This window comes from Chiloscyllium plagiosum, chromosome 10, assembly GCF_004010195.1.
Source record: "Chiloscyllium plagiosum isolate BGI_BamShark_2017 chromosome 10, ASM401019v2, whole genome shotgun sequence".
In the NCBI taxonomy this organism is placed as follows: domain Eukaryota; kingdom Metazoa; phylum Chordata; class Chondrichthyes; order Orectolobiformes; family Hemiscylliidae; genus Chiloscyllium; species Chiloscyllium plagiosum.
The window spans coordinates 50,895,187-50,913,608 of record NC_057719.1 but is presented as its reverse complement, the minus strand read 5'-3'; the positions used below and the strand labels follow the sequence as shown (position 1 = coordinate 50,913,608).

General features: G+C 40.2%; 1 protein-coding gene across 9 annotated transcripts in view; it reads right to left on the bottom strand.

Moving 5' to 3' along the window:
- The window catches only part of kiaa0586 (KIAA0586 ortholog), a 515,789-nt gene that overhangs the window by 62,278 nt on the left and 435,089 nt on the right, over window positions 1–18,422 (bottom strand). For all 9 annotated transcript variants that reach the window (XR_006312780.1, XM_043697759.1, XM_043697766.1 and 6 more), the window contains 3 exons: window positions 14,906–15,037; window positions 7,836–8,019; window positions 2,921–3,051 (listed from right to left, as the gene is read on the bottom strand). Coding sequence is in view for 8 of the 9 variants with exons in the window: in XM_043697759.1 (XP_043553694.1) it covers window positions 2,921–3,051; window positions 7,836–8,019; window positions 14,906–15,037 (447 nt within the window). In the remaining variant the exon portion in view is untranslated. The remainder of the gene's footprint in view (window positions 1–2,920; window positions 3,052–7,835; window positions 8,020–14,905; window positions 15,038–18,422) is intronic.

Sequence of the window (18,422 nt, the reverse complement as noted above, 5' to 3'; positions counted from 1 at the left end):
ACATGGACTTTCAGAAAGCTTTTGATAAAGTCCCACATAGGAGGTTAGTGAGCAAAATTAGGGCGCATGGTATTGGGGGCAAAGTACTAATTTGGATTGAAAGTTGGTTGGTTGACAGGAAACAAGGAGTAGTGATAAAGGCTCCATTTCGGAATGGCAGGCAGTGACCAGTGGGGTACCGCAGGGATCAGTGCTGGGACCGCAGCTTTTTACAATACATATTAGTGATATAGAAGATGGTACTAGTAATAAGATTAGCAAATTTGCTGATAATACTAAGCTGGGTGAAATGTGAGGAGCATGTTAGGAGATTACAGGGTGACCTGGACAGGTTAGGTGAGTGGTCAGATGCTTGGCAGATGCAGTTTAATGTGGATAAATGTATGATTATCCACTTTGGTGGCAAGAACAGGAAGGCAGATTACTACCTAAATGTAATCAATTTCGGTAAAGGGGCAGTACAAAGAGATCTGGGTGTTCTTGTATACCAGTCAATGAAGGTAAGCATGGAGGTGCAGCAGGTAGTGAAGAAGGCTAATAGCAGGCTGGCCTTCATAACAAGAGGGATTGAGTATAGAAGCAAAGAGGTTCTTCTGCGGCTGTACTGGGCCCTGGTGAGACCACACCTGGAGTATTGTGTGCAGTTCTGGTCTCCAAATTTGAGGAAAGACATTCTGGCTATTGAGGGAGTACATCGTAGGTTCACGAGGTCAATTCCTGGAATGATGGGACTACCTTACGCTGAAAGACTGGAGCGACTGGGCTTGTATATCCTTGGGTTTAAAAGACTGAGGGGGATCTGATTGAGACATATAAGATTATTACAGGATTGGACACTCTGGAGGCAGGAAACATGTTTCCGCTGATGGGCAAGTGCCGAACCAGAGGACACAGCTTAAAAATACGGGGTATACCATTTAGGACAGAGATGAGGAGAAACATCTTCACCCAGAGAGTGGTGGCTGTGTGGAATGCTCTGTCCCAGAGGGCAGTGGAGGCCCAGTCTCTGGATTCATTTAAGAAAGAGTTGGCTAGAGCTCTCAAGGATAGTGGAATCAAGGGTAATGGAGATAAGGCAGGAACAGGATACTGATTGAGGATGATCAGCCATGATCATATTAAATGGTGGTGCAGGCTCGAAGGGCAGAATGGCCTACTCCTGCACCTATTGTCTATAATTCTAATGACTGGATAGCTGAAATAGTAATAAGTCAAGAAGATCATTTGTTGACAAACAATTACTGAATCACAAAATTTTGCAAAACTCTACTTTCAAAGTTCATGCAGCCCTCTAGCACATAATCTCATTGGTTTATGCCAGACTGAGCTTTTATTTTCAGTATCATTCATCTAAATCAACCAAACCTGTATACCAGTTCAACAATTTCATTTGAAAATATAGTCAAGTGCAAATTAGGGTTTCCATTATCTATTGTATGAGAAACCAGCCACAAATCTGATCATGTCCCCAAATTGAATTAATCAGCATTCCAAGTTTCTGCTAAACCTTTGTGTGTTTTTGAGAAAACTCTTAAAATTGAGGTTTTTTTCAGACGCAACAATACATGTTTTAATTTCCTTTTCTAATTTGCAGAGATTGACTACAGAATACAAACTAAACTAGTAAATGGTTCAGTATAGCATTTTTTGATTAACTTTCAGTAATTTAAGATGGTATTACCCACATATGGTAGTCAAGACACTGAATTTTTTTTATGATAGATCAGTTTTCAGTTGTATTAACTGCACCAAATTACCACTCTTAAATACTTTAATGGATTTAAAAGTACATACTCTAAACATTGTCCGAATCTGCTGCTGCATGGAAAATATCAAGTTTCACAATTTGCAAAACCTTGAGCAGAAATGGAGTTTAAAAAAAACTCAACGCCAACCCAATTTATTTTCACTTTGCATCCAGATAGCACCCATAACAAAAAAAAAAATCAGACAATTATCTTTATTTTGCTGTTTATCATCAAATAAGTACATACCATTTTTCAGGCCCTATAGAATACAGCTATCTCTACCCACAAAAGTTGCCTAGATAATAATTTCATGCACCAAAATTCCAATCAGAAGATCCTCCTCTCCCTACATCTGAATTTTCTGGCCTCCTTTGTAAAGATTGCATTTCCAGCTGCAACAGGTTTAATGCTTATTTCTGTCCTCATATAGCACTTTCACAGGATTGACATGCTCAGTTAATTCAAATTATCTGATAACTTAATGCCAAATCCCCATTCTGTTGTGAAGTATCATACCTAAAGTTTGACATTTAGCTATAAACAAACTAGGATTTATGGCAGTCAAACAATATCAGAGAGTGACTGAAATCTAGGAGCACTGTTATGTTTGATTAAGATCAGGTTATATCAAAAATGAAGACATTTTGTTTCAAAGCATATGAAACATGATATAAATCATAAAGCCCAACTCCCAAGTTCCAAACTAAAACAAAAATTGCTGGAAAAACCCAGCAGGTCTGGCAGCATCTGTGCAGAAAAATCAGAGTCAATGTTTTGGGTCCAGTGACCCTTTTTCACAACAGTTCCAAAGTTCCAACAGGTGTTAAGATCAAAAGACTTTTCAACCAGTCCACTTATAATTTGTAATGTGTTTTCCAACACTTAGTTCTCTGCACAAGCAGAGGAAATAGCTACATTTCTCTTTGCTATCATGTTAGTGGGACAACCACAATTTGTATAGTCTAGGGAGTTTGGTGTGTTTCTTTGCAGTAGATAATATGTTAAATCTTCAAACTGCAACTGGCTTTTGGACTGCTCCAAAATACTTCAGAGACAGGGTCTCTTTTATACTCATTTGGGAATCATTTTGGTTGCAAGGTACACAATTACAACAAAAATCACAGCTCAGCAAATAGCTATTCAAGTAAACTGGAAACCTCTCTGATACTAACCTGTCCCTGGCTTTCTGATTTAGGGGTCTTCTGGAGTGCTTGACTGCTGTGAAGTGCTGGGATGGGACATGTTTCAAGATCTGCCAAGGTCATAGGTCCATAGCTGGTATCTAGCTCCCATCCATTTCTCTCTAAGAAGACACAACTGCAGGTATTAAAATCATTCAAAGTTTGAAAAAAATGATATACTATAAAACCATTTAAACCCTTGTTTAAAAAATTCATCCCACGGTAAAAGAAGCATGGTGCAGGGAGGATGAGGCAACCATGGCTGACCAGGAGGGTCAGGGATAGCATAAAAGCAAAAGAGAAAGCATATAATGTGGCGAAGGACAGTGGGAAACCAGAGGATTGGGAAGTTTATAAAGAACAACAGAGGGGCAACAAAAAAAGGAATGAGAAGATTAAATGTGTGGGTAAGCTAGCCAGTTATATAAAGGCAGACTGTAAAAGTTTCTTTAGATGTATAAAGGGCAAAAGAGAGACAAAAGTGGACATTGGGCTGCTGGAAAACAATGCTGTAGAGATAGTAGTGGGAAACAAAGAAATGGCTGAAGAACTGAATAATTATTTTGCCTCAGTCTTTACGGCAGAACTGAGTATGGTGACCATCACAAGGAGAAGGTGCCAGAAAAACTGAATGGCCTGAAGGTGGATAAATAACCTGGACCAGATGGACTACGCCCCAGAGTTCTAAAGGAGATAGCGGAAGAGGTGTTAGTGGTGATCTTTCAGGAGTCAGGGAGGGTAACAAAGGACTGGAAAATCACTAATGTGACACCCCGGATTAAAAAGGGAGTACGGCAAAACATGGAAAATTATAGGCTGATTAGCCTATCCTTGGTCGTGGGTAAGATTTTGGAGTCCATTGTGAAGAATGAGATTTCTGAATACTTGGAAGTATTTGGTAAAATAGGGCAAAGTCAGCGTGGTTTCATCAAGGGGAGGTCATGCCTGATAAGTTTGCTAGAGTTCTTTGAGGAAGTAATGAGCCGGACAGACCAAAGACATTCAATGGATTTTATCTACCTGGACATCAAAAGGCCTTTCACAAGGTGCCGCACAGGAGGATGCTGAGCAAAATAAGGAGCCATGTTGTTTGAGGTAAAGTGCAAGAATGGACAGAAGATTTGCTGTCTGGCAGAAAGCAGAGAGTGGGGATAAAGGGTCTTTCTCAGGATTGCAGCCAGTGATAAATGGTGTCCTGCAAGGATCAGTGTTGGGACCACAACTTTTCACTTTACTCATTAATAATTCAGATGAAGGAACTGTTGGCATTCTGGCTAAATTTGCAGATGTTACAAAGATAGGTGGAGGAACAGGTAGTATTGAGGAGGCTGGGAGGCTGCAGAAGGATTTGGACAGGTTAGTAGAGTGGGCAAAGATATGGCAGATGAAATACAACATGGGAAAGTGTGAGGTCATGTAGAATAGAGGTGTAGACTATTTTCTAAATGGAGAGAAAATTCAGGAGTCTGAAGTTCAAAGAGACGTGAGAGTTCTCAAGGTAAACTTGCAAGCTGAATTAGCAAAAGCAGTGGTGTACTTCTAAGGCTTTATAAGGTTCTGGTCAGACCACATTTGAAGTATTGTGTGCAGTTCTGGGCTCCATATTCCCCCTCACCTCTGTCCAAGGCCCCAAAGGATCCTTCCACATCTGACAGAAGTTTGTCTGTACTTCTGCACACATCATCTACTCTATCCTTTGCATCTGTTGTGGTTCCTTCAACATCGGGGACACAGGATGCCAACTTGCAGATTGTTTCAGAGAAGGTCCCCTGGACATCCACACCAACCAACTCCACCACCTCATGGCTGAACATTTTAACCACCCCCCCCTCCCACTCCACCAAGGACATGCAGGTCCTGGGCCTCCTTCATCACCAAACCCTAACCACCAGACACCAGGAGGGAGAACGTCTCATATACCGCCTTGGACCCTGCAACCACACGGTATCAAAGTGGATTTCACTAGTTTCCTCATTTCCTCTTCCCCAACTTATCCCAGTCCCAAGTCTCCAACTCAGCACTACATTCTTGACCTGTTCATCTTCCTTCCAACCTATCCGCTCAACTCTCCTCACCGACTTATCACCCTCCCCCACATCTTCATCTACCTATCGCATTTCCAGCTACCTTCCCTCTAGCCTCTGCCTCACCCTCCCCCCCCAACCCCGCCGACCCCGCCTCCCCCATCCCGGCCTCCCCCATCCCGGCCCACAAGCTTCATTCCTGATGAAGGGTGTATGCCTGAAATGTTGATTCTCCTGATCCTTGGTTGCTTCCTGACCTGCAGAGCTTTTTCAGTACTACACTCTTCGACTCTGATCTACATAATCTGCAGTCCTCACTTTCCCCATATCTCAGGAAGGATGTACTGGCCCTTAAGCATGTTCAAAGGAGGTTCATGAGAATGGTTCCAGGAATGAAATGCTTAACATATGAGGAATGTTTGAGGACTGGGGCTATACTCAATGGAGTTTAGAAAGATGAACAGGAATCTAATTGAAACTTAGGGAATAAGTTTTCATTGGTAGGAGAAACTAGGGCGCGAGGGAACAGCCTTGCAGTAAAGCGAAAACCTTTAAGAATGGTGATAAGGAGGAACTTCTTTAGCCAGAGAGTGGTGAATCTCTGGAATTCACTGCCACAGAAGGCTGTAGAGGCCAGGACTTTGAGTATATTTAAGACAGAATTAGATAGGTTATTTTTTGTCAAGGGGATCAAGGGTTATGGGGAGAAAGTGGGAGAATGGGCTTGAAAAACTTATCAGCCATGATTGAATAACCGAGCAGACTCAATGGGCTGAACACCCTAATTTCTGTTCCTATATCTTATGGTCATTGTGAATAGCAGCAGTAACAAATATTGCAACTCTCCTGATCTGCTGCTACACTTGCTGCCATTATTTTCCAGAACTATAATGTAAATTCATGGCTGAAAAACCAGTCAGCACAATGATCTAACTTATGGCATTTGTCATCAATGTCACTAATGCAGCATGTTAGTTGAAAACAATTATTCTAATATTATTTGATTGTAGTTCCTTGCTATCAAGAAACTTAATTTTATATGGATTAAATGTTATTGTCAGAAGACTAGAAATAAAGTAGATCAACTCCAATTTGTTGATTAACACTTGCTTCTTCATGAATTTGATTGAAAAAAACAAGCAATATTACTGTTATTTGAAGAATAAGAAACAAGATTAAATATTGCCAAACTGTTATAAGTTTATCTGAAACCAACAATGCATGAGTAAAATTCACCAAACAAAGCTTAGATAAATGAGGGCCAAGGAAGAAGAATATAATTTAGGTGAAATTTCCAGAAATGTTTCAATGTAAATATTAAAATGTTCTTCGATTTTCTTTTGAGTAAATTCACTTCTTACAGATTTGCATAAGGCTTACCTAAGAGGAAACAGCAGTTTTGTAGGACTGCCATTTTTATTTATACACATAATACCCAACATGATCACCTCATAATGAAGTTTTTTCTGAAAAGGACAAGCAGAATTAGGATTCTGGAAATAAGGACAGAATTTTAAAAAATAACGAGTCTCTTATTTAAGATGGAGACGAAGAGCATTTCATCTCTCAGAATGTCATTAAGATTTGGAAGCTCTTTCATAGAAAGTAATGAAGGCTGGGTCATTGAACATATTCAAGGCTGCAAGACACGATTGGTAATTGATGATCGAGACAAAAATAGAGGGGGCTGGTTGAGGCAGGAATGTAAGGTTAAAGCCACAATCAGATCAATCATAACTTAATGAATGAGAGAGCAGGCTCAGTGGGTTGAATAGCCATTCTCCTGCTCCTATTTCTTATGATTTGATTACCTACAGTGTGGAAACAGGCCCTTCGGCCCAATAAGTCCACACTGACTCTCTAAAGAGTAACCCACCCAGACCCATTTCCCTCTGACTAATGCACCTAACACTATGGGCAATTCAGAATGGCCAATTCACCTGGGCTGCACATCTTTGGACTGTGGGAGGAAACCGGAGCACCCGGAGGAAACCCATGCAGACACGGGGAGAATGTGCAAACTCCACACCGACAGTTGCCCAAGGCTGGAATCGAACCTGGGTCCCTGGTGCTGTGAGGCAGCAGTGCTAACCACAGAGCTACCCAGTGCTACCCACGGTTCTCATGAACCTAGTAACAGGATTTCAATGTGAGATAACATAGCAATAAGAAGCAAATTTGGTTCTATTCTACATTGTAATTGTGCCTGATAGTCGAACTTGCATCCAGGTGCAAGAAGAAATAACCAAAAAGTCATGACTTCTTCTCTCAATTGCGATGACTTTAGGTCAAATGCACCTGAGTGGATATTGGGTGAAGACATGACAGAATTGACAAGTATTTCTTGTGAAGTCATAACTTCAGCAGACACTTGTTGTTTATGGTCATATATGAAGAATGCATTGGGGCGTGTGCAGTTTGCCATTGGACAGTGCCATGAATGAGATGGTGCTTTAAGTGAAAAAGACAGAAACGGAGTAGAATGAAGGACAAGCTCATGATATGCTTTCAAAGGGGAAAAACTCAAATGTCAAATATTTTCTTACTGGAAGCAGAGGGAAAAATGGAGTTCACAGCAATTGGCTGTCTCCATGAAGACACTTATAAATTAGCACACAACAACAATTGCAGGTCATCAGCCACATCTCTTGTCTGGAAAGTGCCATAGGATGTTAGACAATCTAAGCAATAGGGGATAACGCTTCTAAAGTGTGAATAAGAGGTGTGATTTCAACTATTGGTCTCATGGCACAGAAAAAAACTCTTGTTCAGCTCAATGATACCTACTGCATTAAACAAACTAGATAGTTTTCCCAGCTAGAGCATGTCAGGATAAATGTCAATTCCCTTTGTTGAAGAGATAACTATCGTCTACTAATTACCTTTTTGAATATCAAACTGTCCTGGTGATGGTGAACGTCCTCTTCGTGTTAAGCTTGAGTCTCTATTCATTGATCGAGAACTTCTGTATTGTGCTTGTCCAGTCAGGATGCTTTCTGCTGCTCCAGTAAATTTGGGCATCTGGCCTTCACTGATCTGTCCTGTGCTGCTATCATCATCAGAGTCCTGTACGGCAAAACAAATATGGATGTATACGTATAATTCGGGGGGACTACAGTAAGTGATGCAAAGCTTAACACTTGAGTAACCGTGGGTACAATACTTCAAATTTATTATAAATTGATGATATTTTACTCCATGATTTATCTGAGAGAATTCTGTGTCAATTTTGGTAGAACGTGATCAAATATTTCCCAATTAGTTAACATGCACACATCTCCCTGGGAGGAATAGTTGTACATATGGTCAGAGTAATATATCTAACCCCTAACTCTTGAAAAAAAAAATACAGGTCAGATATCCTTTATCTGCATGTCTGAAAATCAAAAAAGATCTAAGAACTGAAGGTCTTTTCAAAAGCAGACCTGAATAGACCCGCTGAGTTCAGGCCCTTTGAAGAAAGACGTGGCCTAAATGGACCTAAAATCAAAGTTGTTTTTCCAAAGGGCTCGAATGGAACTATACGCTTTCATCAGTAGAATTTTGCTATGCATTTTAGTGTATTCTTATGTTTTCAATAACTAAAAAAAAATTCTACTCCTCCAGAGCACATCTTTCAGATTGGTAAACTGCACATCACTTTTTTCTAGTCACTCAAACCTCCATCATTCTTGATTTTCCAAGCAAACAAAGTTGCTTGTCTAAAGTAGCAACAGCCTAGTAAATCCAGGCAAATGGATGTCCTGTTGTGTCAATAGCACTGAAGACAGTTTAGAATCAGGATGTGATTGGCAATTGAAAAAAGGAAGCTGAAGCAGATTTTTAGCTGGAGGCAGAAACAGGTTTGAAGATACAGACACTCCTGACTCGTCTCAGTGTATCCAAAAACCAAAAATATCCTTTATCTAACAAACAGTTGGTATGGAGGTTTTTGGATAAAGGATATCAGTGTGATCAGACTGTTTCCTAAATTTGATACATGTAAGACATTACCAAATCAGTTTGAAAACACTGTGTTTTCAATTACCACCAACAAGTTTTGCTTGTTGGTGGTAATTAATACAAGATCAAATTGTGCAATGAACTTGGATCTATCTCAATGACAAATGTGCACAGAACAAATTATGTTAATTCAGAAGATGTATCTATAATCAAAAGGACATTGCTTATCTGCAAATCAATATACTAAACTTTCACCATCATGGTTTGGATGGTGATTCAGTGGAGCGGATTCCCCACCTAATTTTCAACCGTTTGAAAGTAATAGAATGTACACTGGGAATGGGCAAGCTGCTCTACCACCATTGATGTGGTGAAAATGAAACTTTCCATTGCTAGCTAAAGTCCAGAATTAAAAGAAGAATGCTGTTACCTGCAGGAGCCTGCAGCTATGATATATTTTCTATTGAGAAATGTGAACATTGCAGTCAACATTGCTGTATAAATGTTATCTTTTGACATTTTATATCTGCAGTAAGAAGGGAGCAAAGATCCTGTATGAGTGTTAAATTAACACCCACTATGCCAAAAGCAACTTAATCATTTGTTCTGATAGTTTAGTGGCAGGAATTATATTTTTAAACTGTAAGTGCACTGCTACAGTCCTGGTTAGGATTCTCCGATTTGGTTACAATCCAGTTTGGGGACAAGTTTTTTTTTAAGCAGGTGAAATTTGAAATCCCAGATACTTACAAAGAGAATAAAGGCACAAGATACAATACCATCACAAGATTTTGTTTTACACGATCAGAAGATTTTCAATTACACAAGAGACAACTAAAAGCTCAATACTCTCTATCTTGTACCTATCATACAAAATTACCAAGTAAACATGAATTAAAAGGCATATTGTGGTCAAACAAACTATTAACTGCACATTAAATGCACAGCCATTAATTTCTCAGCAACTCACACAGACATCAATGAACAGTGCAAGTCACAGAATCCTTAAAAACTGTCTTCCTCATTCCTTCCAGGAATTTGAGCTCCTCTCTTTTGAGGATATTGCTTTTAATTTCCCGCAGTAGCCGCTCAAATTCAAATAGCCCCAAATGACCACTGATCTTCTAAATTGGTCAATTATTTATCTCGAGAATGTATCCTTCTAGATCTACAAAGGTGCACCCAGTATCAAATCATCTCCATTAATCCAGCTGTTTAGATAGTCAGAGCAGAAAGCACTACTGTCAGGCTTCCAAGTCATAACTTGTAAATGCACCAAGCAAATACTTGTCCTAAATTACAACTTTAACACTCTATTTAACTCTATCTACTAAGGTCTGGAAGAGATGCCTCAGACAAAATGGAATTAGAGAGAAAGTGAAAATTGGGTGAGAAGTGATATGAGATACAGGTAATAAGTATTTTGGATTTGTCCAATGTGTGGACTGGAATAAATCTCTGACTCAAAGTATATGCCTGGATTCTGTCACACCAACCTTTAACCTGGTGTCTCTCAATGCTAGCAGAGAATAGCTTAGCCATTTGTAAAGCGAAGATTAAAAAACATGTTTAATTCTAACCAAACAGTAATCTGAAGAAGACATCAGAGACATGGCTGATTCAAAATCTAAAATAATGGGATATGATTCCCCACCTGTTTTTGATGTGAAAAATTATGACCAGTTTAAAACTGAAGTAACCATGTGGAACTGCTGTACATATTTACTGAAGAAGAAACAAAGTATGACCTTGGCTCTTTTGCTGCCACACAAAAGCGGGATGAGAAGGTTTTTGGAATTGGAAACTGAAGATTTGGACACATATATGAATATTTTGACAAACTATTAACTTGCATGAATTAAATTGATTAGCCTGGTGATCCAGTTTATCAGGCATGGTCAGATTTTGACAAATTCAGAAAGAATGGTGATAATGGAATTCACTGGGCAGTTTGCAAGATGGCATAAATTTTATCTGGAAATTCCCGGATCTCTGCTGGGATTTAAGTTATTCGTTTGTGTCAAAGTACCAAATTTAGACAAGCTTCTAGTTTTTGACAGAAGTTAAATTTGCAGATAAACATACATTGCTTGAACAAACATCAGAAGCATAAAAAAAAATCCTTGGAAGGTATTCATTTTCAGTAGCAATAAGCCATATGATAGAAAGTAGCAGATTCAATGTTAATGGGCTGGCAAGGCAGTCTAGATATAGGAGAAAGTGAGGACTGCAGATGCTGGAGATCAGAGCTTAAAAATGTGTTGCTGGAAAAGCGCAGCAGGTCAGGCAGCATCAAAGGAACAGGAGAATCGACGTTTCCTGTTCCTTTGATGCTGCCTGACCTGCTGCGCTTTTCCAGCAACACATTTTAAAGTCTAGATATAGGTCACAAGTGACAGTAAGAAAGAAGACTTTTAACTAAGAAAAATGTGGACAAAAATGCTTTTGACAACTTTGAGACTCAAAGAGTATTTGTGAATTACAATGAAAGAATGAACTCCAGAAATGCGCAGCGTGTAATTAATTAATGTTTCAGGTGCGATTTCCAAATGATATTAACAGAATTAATTAATTTGAAACTAAATACAAAAAAAGAGTAGATTCAGAAAAAGATGGAGATATGGATCAAGGAGAGGCCATTAGATTGGTCACAAAACATTTTAGCCCAGCGATGAATGCTTTGGTGGCAGATTTTAGCGTTCATTAGCAGAGGGATTGAATTCAAGAGTCGTGAAGTGATGTTGCAACTGTACAGGACTTTGGTTAGGCCACATTTGGAGTACTGTGTGCAGTTCTGGTCGCCTCACTTTAGGAAAGATGTGAAAGCTTTGGAGAGGGTGCAGAGATGATTTACCAGGATGTTGCCTGGAATGGAGAATAGGTCGTACGAGGATAGGTTGAAAGTGCTAGGCCTTTTCTCAATCGAACGGCGAAGGATGAGGGGTGACTTGATAGAGGTTTATAAGATGATCAGAGGAATAGATAGAGTCGACAGTCAGAAACTTTTTTCCCCGGGTACAACAGAGTGTTACAAGGGGACATAAATTTAAGGTGAAGGGTGGAAGGTACAGGGGAGATGTCAGGGGTGGGTTCTTTACCCAGAGAGTGGTGGGGGCATGGAATGCGCTGCCTGTGGGAGTGGTAGAGTCAGAATCTTTGGTGACCTTTAAGCGGCAATTGGATAGTTACATGGATGGGGCCTTAAGCTAGGACAAATGTTCGGCACAACATCGTGGGCTGAAGGGCCTGTTCTGTGCTGTATTGTTCTATGTTCTATTCTTTCAATTGTGTAGTATCAGACAGCAGATAAAAGTCTACAGTGTGTGGGATAGACTGGCTCGCTGGGTAATAAGGATTAAAACAAAGCCAAGGAATTTCGACTTTGACCAGTTTCAGACTTGGGGATGAGTAGAGATTTTTTTTCTTTCAAACCCTGTATGTTAGTCTCATTCTCAAGCTTGGCACATGTATTTAAAACATCTGATCTCTGAGTTGCCAATTTTGGAAATCTGCTGAACAAGCGAACATTTTTTACCATTAAATCTATATCTCAGTCAAGAATTGGTGCAGCTCTTTCTTGAAGATGAGTGGAGAAGAAGAACCCACTGTACCAGTTGGCAACGTATACTCAAGGTTTACGACCCAATATCCTGTCTATTTCTATTTCCTTGTGGTTTAACTGGATATTGCTGGTCCTCACCAATCTGTCAAACTGGAATTATTTATCAATTGTTTTGCTATGCAGCCTCTTTCATTATTTTAAAAACCTCAATCAGCTTGCTTCTAAATGTACACAGGTCTAAAGCTAAAGGTTTTTGAGCATAAGAATAAAGATTAACCAGAAAGATGTACGCAACACATTTTTCCCCCCTCACCCAGGAAAATAGCCCGAAGTAGGAACTAATAACTAAATCACATTCAAATAGAAAATTTTATAGTTCAGGAACATATTCTAATTTTATAACATAGTCCCTTGACTGAAGAAAGATTTTGAGGAGGCATAACCATTCAGCAAAGGTCACTTTCCTGGGATATGTGAGGCCTTGACTAAGTGGAATGTGACAGTTACACATTTCTTTAAGAATTAAAGAAGGTTGTCTTTTGGGGAAACCAACAGTGATCAAAACCAAATCTGGAGCAAAAAGGACCTCATTACAATTATATGTAAGAAATTAATTATGTAACCCAAAGGTCCACTTTACGTATAACAGAGGAAACAGGGCCAGGCAGATGTGCTTAAACAGCTTAGATGAATTTCACTTAGAGTCATACAGGTGTACAGCATGGAAACAGACCCTTCGGTCCAACATGTCCATGCCAACCAGATATCCCAACCCAAACTAATCCCACCTGCCAGCACCCAGCCCATATCCCTCCAAACCCCTCCTATTCATATACCCATCCAAATGCCTCTTAAATGGTGCAATTGTATCTGCCTTCGCCACATCCTCTGGCAGCTCATTCCATACACGTACCACCTCTGCATGAAAATGTTGCCCTTTAGGTCTCTTTTATATCTTTCCCCTCTCACCCTGAACCTATGCCCTCTAGTTCTGAACTCCCCAACCCCAGGGAAAAGATTTTGCCTATTTATCCTATCCATGCCCCTCAATTTTGTAAGCCTCTATAAGGCCACCCCTCAGCCTCCGACGCTCCAGGGAAAACAGCCCCAGCCTGTTCAGCCTCTCCCCGTAGCTCAAATCACTCCACTTTCAAGGAGCTATGAACCTGCACTCCAAGGTCTCTTTGTTCAGCAACACTCCCAAGGACCTTACCATTAAGTGTATAAGTCCCGCTAAGATTTGCTTTCCCAAACTGCAGCACCTCGCATTTATCTGAATTAAACTCCATCTGCCACTTCTCAGCCCATCTGGTCAAGATCCTGTTGTAATCGGAGGTAACCCTCTTCGCTGTCCACTACATCTCCAATTTTGGTGTCATCTGCAAACTTACTAACTGTACCTCTTATGCTCGTATCCAAATCATTTATGTAAATGACAAAAAGCAGAGGGCCCAGCACCGATCCTTGTGGCACTCCATGGTCACAGGCCTCCAGTCTGAAAAACAACCTGTCACCACCACCTTCTACCTCTTCTACCTTTGAGCCAGTTCTATATCCAAATGGCTAGTTCTCCCTGTATTCCGTGAGATCTCCCATGGGGAGCCTTGTCGAACGCCTTACTGAAGTCCATATAGATCACATCTACTGCTCTGCCCTCATCAATCTTCTTCAAAAAACTTGGAAAATTAAGGTTATAATGTTGCATGTTATTTCAATATTTGATGGATATCTCACTTAAATATTTTTTATTGTAACAACTAAGATATGAAACTGAATTCTTTACTAGAAATAAGATTTTATTATCTGTCTTTTTTCCCCAAGTTTTATCATAAGCTCTAGAACCTGGCTCTGTAAACCCTCACTATGGAACTTTTACCTGGACTCTAATAATATCCAGGAACATTACAAGCTGACTTCAATTTACTAAAATTCTGGAATTATTCTAGAAAGGCATTGGAATTACAATACAATGGGAATTAAATGATATGGGGATAATGCAGGAAAGTGGTGTTCTTACAGAGGATCAGCATGAGTGACGTGATTGAAGGAGAAAGCTCAAAGGTCCAATTTGTCTACTCTCTTCCTACTTTTTACACAAAGCGAATCAATCCTTCTCCTTAAGCCTAACTGACTAACTAAGGTTCTTCTAGCCTGGAATAATTCTCAAAACTCTCCTATGAATCATTTCCAAAACATTATACCATCCACCATGTTAGGAGATCAAAATTGTACAGTATTCCAGTTGTGGTCTAAGTGAGGACTGCAGATGCTGGAGATCAGAGTCAAGCACGTGGTGCTAGAAAAGCACAGCAGGTCAGGCAGCATCCGAGGAGCAGAAGAATTGATGTTCCATGTTCCCCAATTTTTGCAACCCCACCTTGCTGCAGTATTGAAGTACCAGGTAAATTACCAAAACAAATCTTATTAGAAGTAACTCCTTATTTTTACCTCAGGATGATGTATTTCTTGTGGAGCATATGGACCTTGACTGACTTGTGCCAACATTGTGCCAAGTGAGTATTTTTGCAATCCTTTGTGTGTCTTTGAAATTACTTGTCCCTCACTGGGAGGATCTTCATCCTAAATAAAACAAAATAGGTCAATGTAAAAGAGAAATTGAAACATTTAGAACCTTTTATTTATCTTTAATAACATACTGTTTTACCTTAGGCCACATTTTCAGCTTAATTTTGTTGGAGAAAAGTGATTACGTTTATATCTTTAACCACAGTTATTGAGGGCTTGATTACTCAGTGAAACCCTTCAAACTAAATCTGAACCATTGGATTAAGTCATTCCTGACAGCTTCACTATTTTTACTAACTGGATCTTTTTAGAAACAACAATTCTAACTTCCTGTCACTGAGGGTGCTGGCAAATGTCTGTTTCTTCTTTTTTTGCTTCTATCTCAATTTTTCTTCTCTTCCATCCCATCTCCCTTGCTTTTGCCTGTCCATCTCTCTCTATTATTATTCTGATAACCAGTGTTTTTGAACTGTAATTTATCCTGGGCTTTATAGCAAGGTCAGGTGAATTGGCCATGCTAAATTGCCCGTAGTGTTAGGTATAGGGGTAAATGTAGGGAAATGGGTGGGTTGCGCTTCGGCGGGTCGGTGTGGACTTGTTGGGCCGAAGGGCCTGTTTCCACACTGTAAGTAATCTAATCTAATCTAAACTGATTCAGATGTTTAGACAAATTTGAAATTTAATCTTCAAAACACTTGTGACAAGGTGATTACCTCTTATGTGCAGTGATTCCTTTTCAGAATGACATTCCATAATTTATTCATATCTTTTGGCTTATAAGCCATACATATCATTTCGATCAGGGAGGGAGATTCAGGCTTAGATTTTCATCAGGATGGGAAAAGCCTCTACCTTGGGGAAAATGCAGGATTTTTTAAGAGAATGGCAAGTCTAGCTCCCGAAGTTGACCTTACCATATTTTGAGGCAGATTGGACAGTCCATGCTTCACACATGTGTAGTTCATGAGGCAGCTGGCACTTAAATGATCAGCCACTTCACTGAAATGGGATTTTGGAATGTCTGGATTGTGAAACTTGAAGTGTGGAGATTAGATCAGGTAAAAACTGGTTTGTTCTCATGTATTTCTTTTTTTAATAGCTAGGGTACCTCTTTGGTGTGTTGAGGTAACCCTGCAAACATGGACCCAGAATCCTGTATGGGATGCATAATTAACTTACATACTGATGGGATCAGTCCATGGGAGACAGCATGTTATACAACCAAACAACAACCCTTCCCTAACCTCATCAAACATTGACCAGAAAGGAGATGAAAGCTGGAGACAATGCCACTTTGAAGCAGAAAATGGCAGAACTAATGGTTTGACTTTCAGGCTTCTAAATACCAGTGTGTCTACCCAATATGGCCAATGGTATATTTTGTCTACCTAAGGTTCCGTATAAAACATCACTCTTTAACAAATAGCAAATTATAATGACGAGCTATTTAACAAAAATATAAAGCTGATCGACACACAGTTGGAAATATTGAAATATTTACCCTGCTAAATTATCCCACAATCACACTCAAACAAAACATTATGGAAAAAAATAAGGAAGCATTCTCTGCAGCTATGAACTTCATGGAGGGGGGAGGGTTGTGCATTTTGTCTAAAACAGTTAATTCCTGTAGAATAAAAGGAATAAATTATGAAATTTTATAGATTGCTACTATCTGGCATCCTTGTCCACCCACATAAAGGGACCACTCAACACAGACAGTTGTCACTAGGCACATACAGCTGTATCTTTTAAAATATTTCCAGATGTGGTTTCTTCAGGATTTTAAGAGAAAGTCTTCTAGAAACTGTTCAGAGAAAATAGATGTTTCAGCTGTTCAGCTTTCATGTGATTCTATAAAGTTTTTGAGATCGCAGATAGTGAGAGTCTTCACCAGTGTGAGACTAAGTCTAGAATTTCGGCCAGAGTGGGACACTGTGGCAGAAGGGAAGAGGTACTTTAAATAAGGTTAAACACTCCAGAATGAAGGGTGAGCAGAGAAGTAATTAGGCATGGAGTGAGGGGCCTGTCTGTACTAAGACAAAAGATATCACAAGTGGCAGCATGGTGGCTCAGTGGTTAGCACTGCTGCTTCACAGACCCAGGTTCGATTCCAGCCTCAGCTGCCTGTCTATGTGGAGTTTGCACATTCTTCCCCGTGTTTGCGCGGGTTTCCTTCAGTTATCTCCCACAATCCAAAGATGAGCAGGTCAGGTGAATTAGCCATACTAAATTGCCCAATGTGTTTTGGGATGTACAGGTTTGGTACATGAATAGGGGTAAGTGTAAGGGAATGGGTCTGGGTGGGATGCTTTTTGGAGGGTAAGTGTGGACTTGTTGGCCGAACGGCCTGTTTCCACACAGTGGGGATTCTAAAATGCAGGTAAAGCTGCTGATTGATGAGTATTTCTGGATAGTATTTCCAATCTAAGAAGTGGAAGTTGGGTATTTAATTTGTGTTTAAGTATCTTTCTTTCTTTATTTTTCTGGGAAATAGCTTATTTTTCAAAGTAAGTCCATACTTATTTTTAGGGTAATAAATAGTTTGTTTGGGTTATAGGATGACAGATCAGAAGGGCAAAGTGGAATGTAAATCCTGTGGTATGTGTGAAATCATGGATATGCCAGTCACCCCAGACAAACACATTGGCAGGAACCATTTAGAAGAATGACAGGAATCATACAGAATTCTAACAAGGTTAGAGTGGGCAAACACAAGGAAGATGTTCCTGATGACTGGGGACACAGTCTAAAGGTTATGGGGTAGGCTATTTAGGGCTGAGACAAGGAGATATTTCTTCACACAGAGAGTGGTGAACCTGTGGAATTCTCTGCCAAAGAAAATGATTGAAAACGTTAAAGGTTTTGGCCTCAAAGAGTTAGGTATATTCTTTAAGGGTAAGGGAATGAAAGGATACAGAGAGAAAGCAGGAACAGAGTTAGAGTCATAGAGATGCACAGCATGGAAACAGAGCCTTTGGTCCAACCTGTCCACGCTGACCAGATATCCCAACCCAATCTAGTCCCACCTGCCAGCACCCGGCCCATATCCCTCCAAACCCTTCCTATTCATATACCCATCCAAATGCCTCTTAAATGTTGCAACTGTACCAGCCTCCACCACATCCTCTGGCAGCTCATTCCATACACATACCACCCTCTGCGTGAAAAGGTTGCTCCTTAGGTCTCTTTTATATCTTACCCATCTCAACCTAAACCTATGCCTTTCCAAATACATGTATATCTTGTCCCTCAGGATTCCCTCCAACAACTTATGGGCGGCACGGTGGCACAGTGGTTAGCACTGCTGCCTCACAGCGCCCGAGACCCAGGTTCAATTCCCGCCTCAGGCAAGTGACTGTGTGGAGTTTGCACGTTCTCCCCGTGTCTGCGTGGGTTTCCTCCGGGTGCTCCGGTTTCCTCCCACAGTCCAAAGATG